This window comes from Homarus americanus, unplaced genomic scaffold (genome assembly GCF_018991925.1).
Source record: "Homarus americanus isolate GMGI-L3 unplaced genomic scaffold, GMGI_Hamer_2.0 scaffold4060, whole genome shotgun sequence".
NCBI lineage: Eukaryota > Metazoa > Arthropoda > Malacostraca > Decapoda > Nephropidae > Homarus > Homarus americanus.
The window spans coordinates 10,588,861-10,609,966 of record NW_024746161.1 but is presented as its reverse complement, the minus strand read 5'-3'; the positions used below and the strand labels follow the sequence as shown (position 1 = coordinate 10,609,966).

Genomic DNA, 21,106 nt, shown 5'->3' with positions numbered 1-21,106 from the left:
TTTGGGAGTGAGACTATCAGTGCCAGTCTGTGTAGTTGTGTACAGTTCACCACATTCCTCAGTGTAACAAAAAACATTAAGTTTTTTATGCTAAATCCATAAATTTTGTACAGTAATATAACTACAATCTTAATGAACTTATAATTCAATTCAATTCTAGTTTCTTTACATAATATAATATTATCTTTGGAAAAAAATTAAATATGTACTGTACACTCAAGGGTAACTTATTTATACTCAAAATTTCATTATAATGCCCCATATTCCAAGGTATAAAAGGCACAAAGATGATATAACACATACCAAAAGATTTTACACCCTAAAGAATATATATATATATATATATATATATATATATATATATATATATATATATATATATATATATATATACAAGATCTCGTTAACGAACTCAATCCGTTCCAGAAGGTCGTTCGTTAACCGAAAAGTTCGTTAACCGAAACCATTGTTTCAATGGGTTTTTGGGTAATTGGTTCCAGCTCACTGAAAATTTCCTAAATTCAACAAAAATGGTAGAAAGGTTCACTTACTTTGAAGTGTGTATGTAGAAGGCTCCTGGATGATGATGATGATGATGATGATGATGGGATTTAGAATGGGGGTGGAGGAGAAGGAAGAAGAGAAGGCATTGGGGTGGAAGAGAAGTCACCCCATGGCGCCATTTCACCAATAAAATTTTAGCTCTCTCGGTGTAATTCAAGATATTTTCTTTAAATCAACACTGCACTGCATTATATATTGTCAATATGTAAAATATATTTCAAAATGACCAATAATTTGCTTGGAAACACAGAAAAAAAGCGTTTAGTTGAAGAGAGTCTCAAGCAAGATGTTACCTCCAGTGAAAACAGAGAGAGACTAACGCCTGTTTGCTGTGTTATGAGGCTGGATGCCGCGCATTAAACTAGTCACTTTACCTTCAATTATGTTCAATAATTGTTAAAATCACTAAAAAATTGAATATTAAACTTTTAAAATTATTGAATAGTATAAACTTCTTGATATTTACTAAAATAGTAAGGAATTTAAGCCCTAGAACCGATTAATGTATTGGCGGACTGATACTAAAGCTGGTTGCCCGGTCAGTGCAAGCGAAAACATGTTGAGGTCGGTTCGTAAGATATTCGTTAACCGAATTTTTGTTCGTTAACCCAATTGAAGATCCCGCGGAAGGCAGTTCGTTAACTGAAATTTCGTTAATCTGTATGATATATATATATATATATATATATATATATATATATATATATATATATATATATATATATATATATATATATATATATATATATATATATATATATATATATATATATATTTATTTTGTAAACAAAACACTGTACTGTAAAGAGAGAATGGTACATACAACAATACTATCTGTTACATGTAAAGTACCAATCCTTTCTTTACCACAAAACAACTCTATGGTGTTTTACATTGTTGAGTATGGTATTACTGTACTATACTGCAATAATTTGTGGTATATGAAGGATTAAGAAAAGTAAATTTTCTCGAAACTGTTTACTTTTATAATTTCTCAAGAGCTATTAATTCCTTCTAAGCTGGAGTCCTGAAACATCATTGAGCCTATTATATTACCTCCTCCTTTATAGCAAAACAAAACTTTCACACACAAATACCTCGCACATCAGTGTATTGTATTAATACAGTACCAGGGTTATAGTTTGTGGTGAAGGAGGATTACTATCACTGTGGTTGTATGATCTGTACACTCTGCCAAAAGTTATAACTTATTGTCTAATTACTGAATTTTTACTTCATTTTTGGCTGAAAATGAAGTGAATTCCTTAGAGGTGATATAACATACTTTACTCAAAATATGGAGCAGAAAATGAAATCTTCAAGAGCATTAACTTACAAATACAAATGAATAACTATAACTGTGGGAGGGTTTGTGAGGCTCTTAATTCCGGTCAAACACAGGGAATATGTAGGAGTAGGTGAAAAAATAATATGCTTTTCCATCTCTACACTGAATCTTTCAGTATCAAAACAATTATGAATAATGAAGAATGACTAGCATGTTAACAAAATTACAAACTCAATCATCACTATTATTTGCATATATAAAACAAAGGGAAAATTTACTCTCATATATATACAGTATGTTAAACTCTAACAGTTGCTACTGCTGCCTAAGTCTCTCCTACCATCATACAGATTACATACAAATCTTAAACAGGAGACTTGCAAAATAAACCTACTATCTTGGCCTGATTTTATGAAACAACATACTGTACTGTCCATGTCTCTCTTAAACTGTGATCTCTATTTCCGGTGTTTCCGTCTTGCCCCGTGTGACTTGGAGGTGTCTGAGGGAATGTATAGCTTCCCTCCCTGGAGTTCCGGATTACTGTTGACTGTAGACAAAGCTTCTAAGTGGGCCATGACATCTACTACTTGGGATTCCAGCTCAACTATTCTCTGTCGGGTGACATGTTACCGTGTTACGTACGTACAATGTAATATATCTCTGTTTTTTTTAATTATCTTTGAGGTTTTTGTGCTCACTGATCTACCCCACACAACAATTAGTGAGGAGTAATCATGTTTTTTTCGTATGATGATCATAAGATTTTTAATTTTACCCAAATATAATTAAAAAATGTCCCATTATTCATACTATGGAGCCTTACACTTAGGTTAAATGATTTATTTCTAATACTGAACTCTATTGTAATCCAAATATTTTTGTTGCTTTACCAATAAATATATTAGCTTAATCATCATCAAAGTTTTAAGCCATTATTCAGGCTTGTGTGGGTTAGCTGCAATTACATGGAATCAGAGCAGATTGTTTCATGTAAGCAATGATATCATTTAGCCTTTTCCAAAATCTGGATTATGACAACTTGATCCCAGGGCTTACATTCTCAGAATGAATTGTATGAGGTTGAATAATTAATCCTTTCTTTGCTGCTCTCCAGATTACCTGTTCTTTGATCCAAAGGAATGTCAATTGCTTGTGGTAGATTTTGGGAGAGCATCTTATGTTTCAAGCCAGTGTTCTGCCTCCCTAACTTTTATTAAAAATGTGTTCCATTTTTTTAAGTAAATGAGCTTGGGAGATGTGCTCACATGATACAGGGGAACTTTCAGTGGATGGGCCCTTCCAAACTCTTGGTATGGGTTTCATTAACATGCCCTTTTTCCATGTGCCTTCTGGCAGTTCTGGTAACTAGGATACAGCAAATGTTCTTGATCCTATTGAATCTTGCTAAGTGTTCACAGATGGTTGGCAGATGATGACAAGTCAGGTCAGGGTAGTTCTAGTCATAGAGGCCAGTAAGATAAAGTAAAAGAAGAGAGAGAAATTCCAGTGTGAAGAAACATTTGGAGGGCCGATGACTTCTCTCCTCAGTCTGACACTGAAAACTCCGACCTACACCACTAGAAAATGTTTTATTCCGTTTGCCCGGTATAAATGGTGCAATCTCCAGGACAGCAAATCCAGCAGGCAACAAATGATCTAGAAAGGGACATCTTGGTATGTTTTGTAAACCCAACCAGTGTTATGTTTACATGGATCCATGGAAAAAGTTACTATACATATTGAACTTGCATGAGCAACATCCATTAACCCTTTTCCTTCCTTTCTTACGTATTTTTTCAATGATCCACCAATACCTAAGTGACACAGTAATATATAAAGAGATAACATTCCTTTTAATATCTTTAGTCCTCCACGATATCACTTATGGATCCTCACACCCAATCTAATTGTAAGAAAGAGTGTGTGTCAATCATTGCATCTGACTTTTAAGAAAGACCAGTAGGACATAAACTCCATTAACACAAGATACTGATAAAATTTTTCTGTTTAATACCTCAGAATCAACTTTCCTCTTACCTTATCTTTCTGCTCGAGTGTTGTTTGTAGGGTGACGACTTTGGAGACCCATTCTTGCTTACCCTGACGCATTGATAAATTTAGCTGCTGTTCTGTCTCCAAGTCCTTAGTGAGCTGTAAATATGGCAATACAGTACATGTACCATAATGTTATATCTAGGGACATACACAACAGTAAAAATTTCAGGTTATATGGCTACTAATATTTATTTCAAACTTTTAATGCTATGTATTGAGTTTACAGTAATTATAACGTTCCTAATATCACTTCTAAAACTACTGTTACTTGGTCTTTCATAGATTGTCAACATCCACCATTCCCAGACATGACTAAATGAAACAAAACAATTCTTTCAGAAGTTAGTAGCAAAATCTCATTCCAGTACTACTTACTTTAGTAATTTTCTGATTCATCTGCTGGAGCTTCTTATCCTGAGTTTGTTTGTCTCGAGTAACATACACCAATTCTTGTTTCAATTTCTGCATATCTTCGGTTAATTTTTTGGCCACACATCTACAATCTTCAGCCTGAAATATTGACACACTTGATATAGAAAGTTCCAAACTGAAGGTGTATTCAGATTATGACAGCCAAATGAGATATTAACCTTCCATTCTCCATTATAACTATCATTGTAAACTTCCCAACAAAGGTATCTTGGTATAAACTAAAATTCCTCTCTCCTCAAGCTAAAATCTGACATCGTCCACTCCCTCCCTTCTTATAGCACATATACCGACTGATCCAACGGTTTTGAAAACAAGCCAAAGCAGTGTATGGTCAACTACTAAAGTCAGCTTGCTTCTCCCCCTGAACCACAGCAGTACACTGATAAATTATTCTGTCCATAAATGCTTCGGATTAAATTGTCTGAATCTTGGGGTTTGTGTTTCAGGAGGAAAGACGAACAGACTTAAGTAGTTGACTGTACAGTAAAGGTTGACCCTCTCTTATCAGGCATGCCATCAACTGGCAACTCCCAATTAAAAAGAATTACCCATTAAGGCTTTCCAATTAACAGCAGCACACTCAACCACCACACAGCTGTCCAGTCAGCCCTAGACCCAATTCTACCATTATTTCATACCATTCAAACACTAATCACCTAATAAAACATTCATAAAATGACAAGAAAAAATCTTACTGAATAATAACTTAAGAATAAAAAATCAACCTGATAACCAAACGTACAAAGGATAAGAAGAAATAAGATTGTCATGTCCATGCTCTCAAAACACATAAATGACAATACTCCTAACATTTATAATAACACACATAGCAAATATGAATTTTTTCACACAGATATACAAGAAACACAGCATTTTACAAAAGAAAAATAAGAGAACATGCAGATAATGGAAGTCTGTGGCCCCTCAGTGTAATCTGACATTAGTTATGTACACTATACAATTATTGTAAAATGTCACCAAGAAGAAAAATAAAGGGCTTCATACTTACCTCTTGCAAGGCCCCAGACTGTGCCTCTGCAATCTTATTCTCAAAATACTGTCTTTGAGATTCAAGTTGAGATGACAAAAGGTGAGTATACTCCAGTTGCAAAGCAGTTAATTTTTCTTCTCCTTGCACCATTTCCTCCTTTGTGTCTGCTACTGGTGATGATCGCTCGTAGGACACAACCTGTAAACATCTGAAGTATTAAAGATGAAGGCTCTGCTAACCTGAGCAAAAAGACATTGTAGCACTGTCCACTAATGTGTGTGTGTGTGTGGCACAGCCAGGAACAGAGTTGGAGCAAGGATCCATTGGTGCACATGTGGTGATGTTTCCCCAAATACTGTAATGCGTCACAAATATCAAAATGATAAATGTACTGTATTGAATACTTATACAGTATAACATAAATGTAACTACTGTACATACAGTACCTACACACAACATACTATTATTAATATTTCAAAATTATGCATTATACATATTATATAATAAAGCTTGCATTATTATATAAATATATACAACATAAGCATATGAAAAAAAGATACATATAATACATCTACAATATATCTTGAATACAGATTCTATGAGTGGTGGGTAAAAAATAATGTTACCAAAATCTGGAGACTGAACAGGTTAAACAACCTTAGAAAAATTAACTTATGGTAGTAATAATAAAACATATCGTTACCTTGCCATCTCCTTCACTCTGCAATAAGCGATGTACATAGTTGTCTCTTACGTAGTCCCACACTCTGTTATTGCCTACTTGTAATGCAAACAGATGATTTGTTTCCATAAAGTGTCTGAAATCAAACAACATCTGTCAGAACATATCAATATTCATGTACAAGTGTATCTGAACACTGGTGACACTAATAATGTGTTTATGTCATTTATATCATTTGAAGATTGACAAGAAATATTCACCAGATATTTAACTTATATTTTTTAATTCTTAACAGATAAAACTTTTCAAAAGACTATGGGTGAAACTTCATATTAAAAAAAATGCAACTCATCAGTAATACAGTGAAACCTCCATATAACGGGGGTTTCACATCTAACCGTCCCTCGATATAACGGACTTTCATCTCTATATAGTTCGTTACATGGAGGTTTCATGTCTAACGGGACCTCAATATAACAGACTTCTCCATGTAGTCAGTTAAAAAGATGTTTCACTGTAAAGTACATCCACTTTTGTGATAACATCCAGTAAAGGGGTGAAATACACACACCTTACAGTAGTGGGTCATGATTGACTTTACTTACCATACTTCTCTTATTCTTTATTTTTTTGGTAATGCTCTAAATATTTAAGGTACAGTCCACGCCCCTTGTAAGTCATACAGACAGGCGGCCTCAAAATTACTAACCATTAACTTCGCTGGAGCCGTCCCTCCCAAAACACGCAAGGTGTATAGCCAACGCTTACCCCCGAACACGTCAGTATGGACAGGTTGTAGAAACAGAAAGAAAATACATCTTTAAAGTTACTTATCCATGCTTATGTGTTTGGGGATAAGTGCTGACTTTACAATGGAGTTAAAAAAAGAAAAGGGGGGTTGAAAAATTTAATTTGCTTAAAATCTCAACAGAGTAAAGGGATTCCTTGACATGTAGATTAAGAATCTGTGGTCATAAAGTTGAAATTCTGATAATTAATTGTTCTATCAGTCACTGGATTTTGAAATTTTGAAAATTAATCTCCCTGATTAGTTTTAGCATCATTTGTGATGAAATTTTGCTTAAGTTATCAGTAGAGGTTGTCCTCAACGTGCAAATTAAGGATCTGTGTAAAGTCAATGCTTACCTCCAAACAAGTTAGCAGGAATAAATAACTTGTAAAATGTGTTTTCTTTCTGTTTCTAAAACCTATCTATACTAACGTGTTCGGAAGTAAGCGTTGGCTGACCACTGATTAATTGCCTGGTTTGTATGTCTCGGGAGGTGGGGGAGGGATGGACCAAACAAAGTTGCTGGTTAGAAATTTTGCGTCCGCCAGTCTGTGTGGCTTATAAATGGCGTGGACTGAACAAAGGGCTTCTCTCTGTATTGACAAAATGTCATAAAGTTCAATCAAAATGGATATGCATAATGAAAATACACAAACACGTCTACAGTAGTACTATGATGCAGTGAAGAAGGTATAATACTAAGATGCCCACACTTACCTATGAGCGTGGCCACCAACATAGCGTCCGCAGCCAACGTGGCCACAGATGAGACATATCCAGAGAGAGTCGGCTGAACCACACAGTGAACACCTCTGATCGGGCGTTTCCTCTGGCGTCTGGCAGTACCGGCACACAGGACAGCTAAAGAGGGGAAGGATGCCTTTTATCAATGAGCAGTAAACAAAAAAAATTAATCGACATTTTTGCCATTCACTATTACGTACATTATGATCAGCAGTGTACTGTAAAGTTCTACTACATATACTACAACACTGAAAATTACATAAAGACAACATTGTTTCTGTTAGTCAATACAGTTGTATGATGAAAAAAATAAGGCTTTGAAGAAATAGTTTATTTATTCAACCAATACCCTGTATGGAACTAACTACAGCATTAACAAAAGATATGTGCTAGGTGCAGCCCAGGTAGAATTCTTGGGCTAAGTTCAAGAGATGCTTATTGCCCACCATTTACATTTATTACATGCATGTGACAAGAGAAGGAAAAGATATAAAAAATTGTGACAATGTTTGTTGTAAGAGAGTCTAGGTAAGAGGGCCAATGGGCCATGGCAAGGCTCCCAAACATACTCCAGCAATATCTCGCCAAACATGGGGAGGGATTTCTGCATCACCCCATATAATATGATGACCACAACTAACTCTATAACCTGAAAGAAATTAATTAACTTATCTACCAGAAATACATACTGTATAACATATCCCAAATTCAAAACAAAGAGCCTCACACACATTCTGCTAAAACATCTGAGACCAGCTTAGTTTCTTGGTGTCATCAGGGGCCACCAAAGTCCCCCTGTATCAACAAGAGCCACAAAATTCCCCCTAAAGATTCACTGTGATGACACACAAGACGAGAAACAATAAGAGTCTACCCATCCACATATCATACTCAGCCCACTGCCCCCACATGGTATTAACAGACACGACATCTTTCAATTCATCAGTTGGACAAAGACGGGGATACATCATGGCCAAAATCTGGGATAAAGCCCAATCTGTCAAGAAGGCTCAAGTAAAATGTTTTGGTTTGTTGGAACATCATGTTGAGAATGCTCAAGTGTTGCTGATGTGTGAGATGTGCTGACACCTGAGCTGGAAGAGACAAATAGGGTCGCATTTCTTGTTGACATCACCCAGGATATGCCAGAAGATGTGACTTAAGACTGATGAGAAGCCACTCTCCATCATGTATTGTATTAGGTAACTATGCTGTAATGTCATCTGCAGACTTCTTCACTTAATCCAGGTATGTATTTAGATGAATAGGGCTGCGGGCCTCCTCAGATTGGAGAAGATGTGGGACGACTATCTGAGACCTGTTCCTTTTGCAGCACTGATCCTAGATCTATGAGCAAGACACAATCCCTGTCTATCTAACAAAGAAAGGAGTCTTGGGGGTGGGGGGGGTGGGGAGGTAGGGTCACCTTTTGCCGCTGCTGAAAGACGTTGACGGATATGCAAGCAGAGCTGTTGTACAATCTTCTGTTATGACCCTGAGCATTACGGGAAGTGAATACAACACTCTTTTTGATAGTGCACCACTGCCAGGAAGGAAGACGAGCAAAATAAAAACACGAACCTCCCACTGGTAAAGATATAGATCCCATTGGTGTGGTGGAAAAAGCTGGAAATCAGATGCTGAGCATAAAGCATGTAACAAGGGAGGGTCTTGTTTGTCCTGGCTAGCTTGGTGACCTCTGAACATGCATTATCTGTTGCTGGGTATACTGTCAACCTGTGCAGAATTCATTTGAATCCAGCAAATCTTTTCAATGGTATCAACTCATTTAATGATATCAACTGAAATTCTGATTCTTATGCAACTGGTGCATGACATTTAACTGTATCTACTTGCAATCCACATCATATATGTATCTTTAACTGTGTTTGATGTATACAATAAACCCTCATTTAACCAAACTTCACTTTAGAAATCTCGATAAACTGGACCCTATCCGCCCATCTGTACTTTATTTTTTATTATCGTTAGACAAAGACGAGCCTTTAATTTAAGCTGTTTAGAAATATACATTATTTAGTTCCATAAATTTTTTCTTTATGCATGAAATTAACCAGTGACCACCTGCATTGTGAGGTCATCAGACCCTCAATTAATTATTAAAATATCTCTGCAACTGATTCAACTCTGAGTTACTTGCATGCCAAAAGTTAAAATGCATCCATGCTAGATCCTCCAGCTCATGATGAGATTACAGACCCATCTCATATCCAGCCATGCAGTACCCAGAGTTAGTGTTTGGTGTAGATGATAATCAACGCCAGATAGCAAAGGAGAACCTCTCTAGTGAATGCCTGCTTTTATAGCCTGATTAAACCACTTGCACAATGTGTAACAAGCATCTATGAAGTGTACTGTTGAAGTGTCACAAAAGATGTAAATTGAAAAATTATTCAGAAATGTTTTTTTTATGTTAAAGGGAAACTTTTGTCAAAACTTACATAGATAAAAGAAAAAGTTAAAATGTTGACAGATCCTTTAAAAATAGACGTACATACAACAGTATGGTATTTACTTTCAGTACACTTATGGTAAACAGTAGTAAGAACACCAAAGAAAATGATTAGTTATGCTGGGGCTGTTCCTTGAAATACTGTACATCATACATTATCTTAACATTATGCTTCAAGTTTAAACAATTGAAATTTATCCTGGAAAATGTTCCTGAGAGAAGGTCAACAACAGCTGGACACTGTACGTATATGATATAGGGTTCTCATGGGATATTGCAATAGTTGTTTAAAGGAATGTTAAAAATAATTTCCTAATTCAAGATTCTATAGAAAGAGGCACATTAAATTAAGAAATGGCTTAAAATAAACAATGTATCCATAAATTCTCCTAATAAAAATTACATTAAATCCTTTTCTATAGTACAGTATACAGAAATAGAGTGTAACACTTTAATACACTTATTCACTATATTTCTTCCTTACTCAAGTCTTGGTGACACTTCAACAGTACATTATTTAATCCCCAAGAATTATTCCTTAGTGCATTAGTGCTCCAGACAGAACATTATCAAACTTACACGAGAGCCTCTGCTGCATGGTGGCTGTATATGACCAACATCAAGAGAGCTATATTTAGTCCATGACTACAGAGGTCAGTTGGCAATGACAGTGTGACATTTTGTGTGCAGTAAAACACTGGCTAGTATGAACACCCTGTCATTACAGAAAACATCCTATATTTGTCATGTTTGTTGTCAACTTGTTATAAATCACAATCCTACACATGAATTCAGATACCTCTATTTTTAAATAAAAACTGACAATTTCTTAACACATCCAGTATTCTGTTTCAGCATCTCTTCTAAAATTTGCTTCATGAAAATGTATTCTTAAATTTCTATAAATTAATATAAACCATTTACTATTACCAGAGGTTTTATCCTTCCAGTAAAAATGAAATAAAACTACCTATATGAGATCTGGATTAGATCTTGTTATGTATCATATCAGGTGGCCATATATTAACTCTCTATAGAACCAAAAATTTAACCTGAAATATCTAACATTATTAAAAAAAGTTAAATCAATACTGTAATAACTCACTAACAGCAGAGATCAATACTCTATAAGGTAAACGATAAAAATGGAAAAGTTTTGTGACAGTCAGGTACAGTAGACAGTGGTGCCCTACAAATTTTCAAGGCTTGGTGTGGAATAAGGTGGTACAGTTGAGGAAATGTGTTCCTACACCCACTGTGGTAACCAGTGTCTCCAAACAGTCAACCTGTGTGACCTATAGCAAACCTATCCACCAATCACATCCGTCATTACACGACCAATACCCATTCATTCATAAATAGTGATACTACTACTGCGACATTGCCATTTGGAGACACAGGTGTAGGAACACATTTCCAGAACTGTACATTAGTGAAACTAACTTCTTATGGGAAACAGAGGTTAATATGCAAGTACTGTATATCTTGAAAAGAATACAATCCTATCCACAATATTCTTTTCTAAGTAAAAATCAAAGTACAGAAGTTCTCATTCACAACAATTTTGCACTGTAGTTCTAAATTCAATTTTTATTAAGAAAACATTTTGTTCATCACACTGTATTCCTTATTTTACAATAATATCATAGGAAAAATTTCAAACCGAAAACACGTATTACTTCCAGCTGAGCAGATATCAACGAGAACCTTCTAGAAATACAGAGGCATCAGTTGACACACGGCAGCACGAAGGCGAATACCTGTACATACACTGTGTATTCAATAAATCATAAATGACAGAACCACAACTTATGTAATTCTTTTATGTACTCTTACATTTATCACTAGCTTATTGTTTTATTACCATAAAAGTGTCTTTGAAACCTTTTTATTTACTTGAAATTAGGTTACAATTATATGTTAAACATTTAAGAATTGCTAACTAATAAGTCACACACACATTTATGGGGATCACTGTATTAACTGTGCTTACTATAAAGAGTATTTTAACTACAGTACCTGAATCTGGTGATAATACTGCAGCAATAGAAAATAATAATACTGTACTATAATTTCATCAACTACACTAATAATTATCCTATATAAAGCGAATGATATGATGGATTCAATCTACAAAATGACTAAAGAAGAAACAAGTTTAAATAAAATGAGACTTCCTTCCTATTCATATGGGAAGACAGGATGGTTAAACACAGATAGATCTATAAGCAGACACTCAAAAGGTAATGAACAGATCAAGAGAGTTTATAATGAGAGCAATGCAGAACATACCTTGTGTCTCCCCATTTTGCTAAACACTCTCCATGAAACGAGTGGTTACACAATATCGTCAGTATTCCATCCACTGACTCATCCATCCGCTCAAGGCACACTGGGCAGTTGGGTAGCTCTGTGTGGCCTGGAATATATTGAAGAAAATATCATAAAGACTATCAATTCATCAGTGACATAAATCATCATCATTGAGTTACAGTCATTTTCCAGTGAAAGCTTTAAGAATAGAACAAAAATGGAACAAATCAACACAAAACTGAACCTACTAACATCCTCCATCTTAACCTAAGCTATTCTACCTGAAATCTTTGACCTAATCAAAATTCACACAATACAGTATATACAAGTTATTAATACAACTGACTATTTACAGTACAGTACTTAGCTATAGCAGTACAGTATTGTATCAGGGATAAAAATGAAAACTATCCCTGGAGAATATATACAATACAGTATACTGTACATAACAAAATCAATAAACAAACAAATGCCCATGTATTTATGCTTGCAGATTCATGATACCGTACTAAGAATATTTTACATTAATCAATTTCTAACCATTAAAACATCCCTGAGCATCCAGCAGAGTGCCTCCAGCAAACTAATTTTGGTGTAGTTCTACTCTTACACAACTCGGTACATTCTTACCTACTCACTTCTCACAACTGATCCCTTCATTTTTAACTATGTCAGCCAATAAAATCTCCTTTTTATCATAATTTTCAGTAAGAAATAAAGAAAATTTCCTCTTCTTTCACAAGCTTCATTCATATTCATATTTTCAATATTATTTTCTTTTGGCATAGGTGAGTGGGTAATCCTAGATTACCTCAAGGACAAGCAACCCTGCCCAGTTCCCACTTAGTAAAGTGGGTTGGCACTAGAAAGGGCATCCAGCTGTAAATTTTGATTCAAATTTGCCTGATGGCAACCGGAACACCATCCCATCAGGTGCTTACGATCATAAAACAGTGATGACAATGATTTTCTCTGGAGAAAGCAAACTAAACATTTTTTTTTCAAAAGTCCCCATTCAAACAGTCACAATTACCCAGTTTTCCTCCTCAGTAAGTTCTCACCAGGTATAGGAAGGCCTCCATTCTCAGATTCTTTGGTAGTCTCCACTCGAGCCACGTAAACTAAGCGGCAGATGTCTGGCTCAATACTATTGTAACGCTGACCGTTAAAAGTATTATAGAACATGTCTGCATCACCCTGAAAAGTGGAAAGCATTTAAAGAAAACTGATTTACTAGATATATCTAGCCACAAAGCTTTAATACAATACTGCAACTTGTATCAAAAGAAACTCCAAGATGGATGTGGCAGCACTAGGAGCATTAGCACATAAATTAGTGAAGACCAAAATTTTAAGAACTTTTGGATCAAACCCCCAAACTGTAAAACATATGTAATTGCAGCCCACCAACCCATAGTGAACCCTGTTAGTGTAATTAATACCAAAGTGAAGAGAAAGTGATAAAACTGCAGTGATAGATTACGTACTGGTAGACAGAACCATGAAGTGCTGGTGGATGTAAATTTAACAAAAGGAATGTCGTTCAGTTTGATTATAATGTACAGTACAGTAGTATGTATGTAAAAAGTTGAGGCTTCTTATATGATGGGACTGTATGTTAATCAGTGTTAGACAAAAGGGCACGACACTGAACAGATGATATCCTTAATACAGTACAGCGTACACCATGTAAGACATCAGGTAATATAACTCAGAAAACATAGATTAGGTGAAAATGAGGAAATACTTGTATCACCGGTATTTCTAATACTATAGTATTTTTAATTTCTTTTTGACAATATCTAAAGTTCTAGTCTATTTTCCAACCAGTTACATATTCTCAAATTCAACAAAACTTCAACAACAGATGTACAGGTTAACAGAAAGAACAAAATGAATAATTTTTTGTTAACTGGTTTTTGCTTCACTGTTGGGTATCAAGCAAAAATTCTAGGAGGGTTTGCAAAAGTAAATCCTGCCAGGTATATACTGTACAATGTGACAAAACTGGTATGTAAGGATCAATAAAAAGGTGTCAAGCCCAACATGAACCTTGCCTCACTTGTGTTCTAAATTTTAGGAGAACCATATACTGGTTGGGTGTGGGGTCTCGGATGATCCTCATGTGCTGTATCACAGAGTAACATGGAGCAGTAAACTGCAGCAAGTCGTGGATTGTCATTGATGTTGGGACTGCCAGCATACACAGCATCTCTGATCGTGATTCTGTCTCATCCAAACTTGTCTTCGTGCTAGAAAGTGAAGAAAATTTGTTACATATGGTGACTACCACAAATCATAAATAACTAAATAACTGTTACAAGATTACCAGTACAATCATTAACACCAGAGAATTTGTTTATGTTTCAAAGTATTTTACCCAGGCAAAATTTCAACCCACCAGCATAAGCAAAAAAAAAAAAAAAAATTAAATAAAAATAAATAAATAAATAAATAAACAAATAAAAATTGACAGATGGACTTGTGCTATCTCTCCACACAACTGTTCTAAGTCTTTAGTCATCCCATGCATGTGGAAGTGGAAGAATGATAGGAGATATACAGTATACAGTAGAGCTTTTAATGATACATACTTTTCCTTATAAAGATGAAGGATTCCATGTGTGACGTCAACCATGGGATTCCCGGAAACAAAAGTAACCCGATCTTTTCCGGAACGACCTCTCCTGCTGCTGCAGTTACTATCTTCGCTCAGCCCAGGAGTACCTTAGGGGGAGATAAGCCACCCATGTACACCTTGGGGGAGATAAACCACCCATGTATACCTTGGGGATAGATAAACCACTCATGTATACCTTGGGGGAGATAAACCACTCATGTATACCAGGAGATAAACCAGTCATGTATACCTTGAGGGAGATAAACCAGTCATGTATCCCTTGGGGGAGATAAACCAGTCATGTATACCTTGGGGGAGATAAACCAACCAGTCATGTATACCTTGGGGGAGATAAACCAGTCATGTATACCTTGGGGCTGATAAATCAGTCGAGCATATAATTACAAGATATAGTTTTTTGTTAAATATAGTCCATGTATATTGTTTAAATTTCCAAAACTGTTTCAGTACCTTCTTTACTGCTTGATGCACAAGGTGTGGACTCCTTGCTGGTTCTTGGTAACACGCCACCAGAGCTCAAATTTCCTGTTTCAGCACGAGTGTCCGCACCTGCAATATCTGTGGAGCCACCTTTTGCCTGGAAGTCCATATCAAATTCTTGATCTTCACTACTTGCTGCTGCTAAGGCCTGAAAGAAAAGAGCAAATAATATTTTAAACATGAGTAATTCAACAACAGTATATTCCGAGTCAGACATGAATAACATGTTTTCAAATTTCAAGAGGGTATAATTCCTGAATGATAAACTTAACTTGTCCCAAGTTTGGAGAATTACTGGGTAATAACTTTCAGGCAAATTAAATACTTTAAAAAAGTTTTATTCTTATAGAATTAGTTATTATATAAACTCTGATAAGATATCTATTTTCTCCAACTCATTAAGGTGAAAACTTGAAAAAGTGAAAGCGATTCCCATAGGCATGACTGCCTGTTAAGAACAGTGTGAGCACACTATACTGTACAGTATATTGTACAATACAGTACTAAGCCTTTGGTACGCAAAGAGGCAGCACGACCAGCATTGCGCTCAATCACCTTCACTTTCCTATCTCTGTCAAGCCAGGGACAAATTTACATCTGGGTAGACTAGGAGAGCCCTGGGATGGAACCAGTGCAGTACAGTCAGTGTTGTACGCATCAAAGAAAAAAAGTGGCGCTGCCAGCATCAGCGTAAACAGCCAAAAAATTTGATGCCGTCAGCATCGGCGTAAACGATTTCATAAATTGACGCCATTAGCGTCAGCGTCAACACTTAGCGTCAACGAGTTTTCAGTGACAAATGCAGCCCCGAAACACGTATTCTCCTGTGTATAGGAGTAACATACCGGTATGCAAAATAAAAAAAACATTCATTAATTTTTAATAATTCATTATGATTTATATTACTGTTTATCATTCATTTTAATTATTAATTTGTTCCCCCACAAGAATACTAGCATCTCAAAATGCTTGTCGCTCATTCTGCTACGCTTGGGCCTCAAGACGTCCTTGCCCATGGAAAACATGTGCTCCACGGCAGCACTAGAGGGGATGGGGGTGTTGTATTTGATGAAGAACTCCCTCATGGCCTTGTTGGGGAAGGTGTCCTTATCGAAAGTTTTTTTCGAAGGTTTCTCCCCCAGGAAACGCTTGAAAAGGTCACTGTCTTTTTCATTTCTGTGGGTTGTCTCGTACAGGGCCTGGAACAATTCGTCCTCCATGTCACGGTCTTTGTCGTCTCCCTCACTGGTGCTGCTGCTCTCAGTCTCGTGCACGGACTTCTCCACCAGCCTGGACAGCTGGTTGGTGGCCTTTTTCCTGACGAACAAATTGACGCTTAACGCTCTACTCGGGTGAAAATTTGACTGCGTCACCTGTAGCGTCACCTGCCCAAAAATTTGATCGCGTCAGGTTAACAAAAAGTTGCTGCCATCCATTGAAGGCGTTAAATTAACGGCTTCAACGTACAACACTGAGTACAGTACAGCTCTGTATACTGTAGTCACAAAACAAGTGTTCTACCAATATAGAATAATCAAAGATAGTTACCAGATTTGGTACAGTATAGCAAACCACTTGGAGAAGATCTTATAATAAACTGTATGGATGTGCCAATACTTTTTTGCCCAGAGAAGAATAATCTATTTGAAAATGTAATCCTATCGAGAACAGTAGTGAGGCAGATTGAAAAAACCTGATAAAGTAGATACCATAGAAACAAGAGTACAGTACAACTTTCAAATATCTTTCCTGAGCACCAATTAAAAGAAGTGAGGACTTACTGAAAGAAAAAATACACGCCAAGAAAAACTTTTCCATATTCCATAACCCACCAACTGCCCCTTTAACGAATGGTGTTTTTAAATTGGAAATTTTGGTGAATATTGTTATTAAAATTTAGGCATTCAGTCAGGGTGAGAAATCAACCAGCAGCCGAAAAATAAATTTTTTGTCTCTACGTATTCCAACGGCCATACTCTGTTAAAATTAAATTAAATTGATGGTTTATTCGTCACTCTAGCGTGCTGAAAATTCACCTGAATACATAAGATTTCCACCCTACCGTGTTGGTGATGGTTGAGGGAGGTCACGGAAGTGTTTGTATAATGCTGTATATCACAGTGGAAAAGTGAAGTACTGTACACTACTGTAAAACCTCTATACACTGGACTTCAATACATCGGAATTTGCTTTTTATGAACTCCCTGAGGTGCTTCAGACTGCCCCTCTATTCACTAGACATATTTTAAAAAGTCAGGAAGATCCAACATCAGTCCGGACAGTTTGTGTGTTTGTGCTTGCAATTGAACGTCTCTGCATAGGTGTCGCACGGCACATGCCTCAGTCGAAACCTGCCTTCATGCATATTGTATCAGTGCGCTGCATGTCGCTACCTACACTCATTTATGTAAACCATTTATGTGGCATACATACAATATTGTTTTTAAACAGGACACTCGAAGGTTTTAAGAAACGGGAAAAAAATATGTACAGTACTATCTATTTTAAAATACAGTATGGGTAAAAAAAAAATTAAAAAAATGCTTAAAAAAAGAACAACACTTGCTCACTGAATACTGTACACTGGTCTAATCAGATACTGTATTATGCTGTGAGCCTTTAAAAAGTTACTACTTATGAGAGCTAAGATGCTGTGTATGTAAACAGACCAGTATTTATATTGATGCTAATTAGCCACTTATTACAGGTACTAGAATGCAGGGTTAACACCTTTAGCACAAGTCATACTTCACAAGATTTTTTTATATACAGTATCCCAATATTCAACTAACTAAATTTCCCATCTTTTGACACCAGATTCATCCAAATCATATGGCTGGTTACTGAGACACACCAAAAATAAGGAACAGTATACAATACAGACTTTAACCGTGTTTATCTCAAAACTCACTTTTGGTGTCTTCGTCACTCCTTGACCAAATGCCACAATTGTAGACTACTGTATATCTGAGAATGAGGCTGATATTAAACATGGAGCGTCCAAGGCTTATGTCCAATGCAATGTCAAAACTAGCACACAACCCGAGCCAGACTACAAAAGAGGTGTCCAATTCTCTGGTTAAACATTTATGAGCTGTTCGTGGACAAAGACACTTCTGATGGACTGTGTTACATTGAGAAGTCTGAAAGGTTAGAGTTCTTGTCTTCAACCAGATTGCTTAAAGCAGGGCTGTAATGTCAAATCTGCAGTTGGAACATTTATTGTCAACTCCCATTTCTAGCTGGATTCAGTTATACGAGACGTCTAGTGGAGGGCGATTGATCCTAACTGAAGGATTAACCTAGGAAACCCAATTTCTGCCCAATCCTAGAACTTACCAGTAGAGAAACCCTCATAATATTCTCCCATGAGTGAGTGTGGAAGTCTGCCAGGAATTACTTTGGTTTGGCACCAAAAACCATCATGGCTAATCTGAGAACAAAAGTGATATTATAGGCTCATTAAGATTCTATTTTCTTCTCTTGCTTTCAGGATGATGGTTGCAGCTGTAGCAGATGGACAGTTTAGTCCAAATCACTAATGTCAGGGCCCCTACATCCAGACCAAAACCTTATTCAGTGCAATACACAAGATGCTTTGTGACTATTATGAAGCATTGAAATTATAAACTAGTTAATCCAACAATGACTGACATAAAACATAGGAAGAATTAATTCAGACCTCAATGATATGCTGCTCTTCGAGAGTGGTTACAGTGATGCGAGTGGGCTCCCTGTGGCCTCGGTGTATGGACAAGAGTGTATCTGTCACCAGAGGTGGCCACTCTGATGGACTTGCCTCTCGGTCTGTTCCACCGTGTCTACTGTGAGACTTGGGGCCTGAAAGGAAAGAGAATCATTTGCAACATATTGTATACATTTTACAGGATGATAATACATGGAGTATGAACATTAAGGTTTAAAATAACTTTCTTTTTCACTTAAAGAGGAGTAGTACAAGTTCTTACTCAGCCAGTCAACAGTAGTGTCAATATCACATGATACCCATGACCATACTGTACACAAGCTCTGGAATTTGAATGGTGTAAAGGTTGCTTGTTGAGAGAGACGCGTGTAATTCAACGAGTATTGGAGAACGAAGCCGCAGCTGTTGACATGTTTAACTTAGGTAAGATAGCTAAGTTAGGTAGGTTAGATAAGGTTAGGTAAGGCAGCTAGGTTAGGTAAGATAGCTAGGTTAGGTTAGGTGAGATAGCTAGGATAGGTAAGATAGCTAGGTTAGGTAAGATAGCTAGGTTAGGTAAGATAGCTAGGTTAGGTAAGATAGCTAGGTTAGGTTAGGTTAGGTAAGGCAGCTAGGTTAGGTAAGATAGCTAGGTTAGGTTAGGTGAGATAGCTAGGATAGGTAAGATAGTTGGATTAGGTTAGGTAAGATAGCTAGGTTAGGTAAGATAGCTAGGTTAGGTTAGGTAAGATAGCTGGATTAGGTTAGGTGAGATAGCTAGGATAGGTAAGATAGCTAGGTTAGGTAAGATAGCTAGGTTAGGTAAGATAGCTAGGTTAGGTAAGATAGCTAGGTTAGGTTAGGTAAGATAGCTGGATTAGGTTAGGTAAGATAGCTAGGTCAGATTAGGTAAGATAGCTAGGTTAGGTTAGGCAAGCTAGCTAGGTTAGATTAGGTAAGATAGCTAGGTTAGGTTCCTCAAGTGTCAAAAATTGTGTAGACAGTAGTGGTGGTGTAGTAGGTGGGGAAAAAAAGGAAAAAAAAAAACACCAGTTAGAATAAAAAGGTTTCAGATTTATTCAACTCAATACTAAACATAATGTGAAAAATTCATGATAATTAAATACGTGAAATAAATAAATAAAGTAAGAGTTCTATATTTTTTTCCTAACCAAAACTAGAATTACATTATTGGGACAAAAGTTACAAAACTCTTTATATATCATTAACTAATTTACCATATTATTTATTTATTGACTCATTAGAACAAGACCATTAGAACAGGACCATTAGAACAGGACCATTAGAACAAGACCATTAGAACAGGACCATTAGAACAGGACCATTAGAACAGGACCATTAGAACAGGACCATTATCACAGAACCATTAGAACAGGACCATTAGAACAGGACCATTAGAACAGGACCATTATCACAGAACCATTAGAACAGGACCATTAGAACAGGACCATTAGACCAAGACCATTAGAACAAGACCATTAGAACAAGACCTTCCATTAACTATACCCTTGAACATTCCTTACCTTGATACTCTATATGCTTAAGAGTAGGGCTATCGTCGGCAGTCTCAAGCCTCAGGACAACCAGACTGACTGACATATTTCATTCCTTCTCGGTCAGGTGCTTTAGGAAGTTATTAATGGAGTAAATGGTGAAAAATATTCCTCCTGTACTTCACCTCCCTACACCATCTGGTAGTGTTGAGTCCATCTGGGAGTGTTGAGTTTTCCTCCAGCCTTTAGCCAGTCATCCAATGGTAAATAAACTTAACACGTCGTATAATTGAAACTTAATTCTCATTTGTCAAATGTTTGACCAATAAGAAACTCTAGGATGTACTATGGGACGTATTTTTTACCATTAGAACTTTGTGATTCTTTAAACCAGTTAGCCAATAGGAATCAAGAATTTAAGATATTAGTGTTGTGATTGGTTTATGTTTTA

At 36.4% G+C, this 21,106-nt stretch overlaps 1 protein-coding gene across 2 annotated transcripts; it reads right to left on the bottom strand.

Annotated features, from left to right (window-relative positions):
- Positions 1 to 1,527: 1,527 nt before the first annotated feature.
- LOC121879112 (BRCA1-associated protein-like) lies at positions 1,528 to 20,895 on the bottom strand. 2 transcript variants are annotated; one of them, XM_042385633.1, is made up of 14 exons: positions 20,686 to 20,895; positions 19,139 to 19,296; positions 15,427 to 15,604; positions 14,930 to 15,062; positions 14,398 to 14,587; positions 13,397 to 13,532; positions 12,315 to 12,441; positions 10,602 to 10,625; positions 7,523 to 7,666; positions 6,037 to 6,151; positions 5,352 to 5,531; positions 4,286 to 4,420; positions 3,893 to 4,006; positions 1,528 to 2,466 (listed from the first exon to the last, which is right to left on the bottom strand). In XM_042385633.1, the coding sequence occupies exons 1-14, from the start codon at positions 20,759 to 20,761 to the stop codon at positions 2,311 to 2,313; spliced, it is 1,866 nt and encodes a 621-aa protein (XP_042241567.1). In that variant the 5' UTR covers positions 20,762 to 20,895; the 3' UTR covers positions 1,528 to 2,310. The 2 variants fall into 2 exon arrangements, with proteins under 2 accessions (XP_042241567.1, XP_042241568.1); XM_042385634.1 differs by lacking the exon at positions 10,602 to 10,625 and having other exon boundaries at positions 20,686 to 20,893.
- Between the last annotated feature and the right edge of the window lie 211 nt (positions 20,896 to 21,106).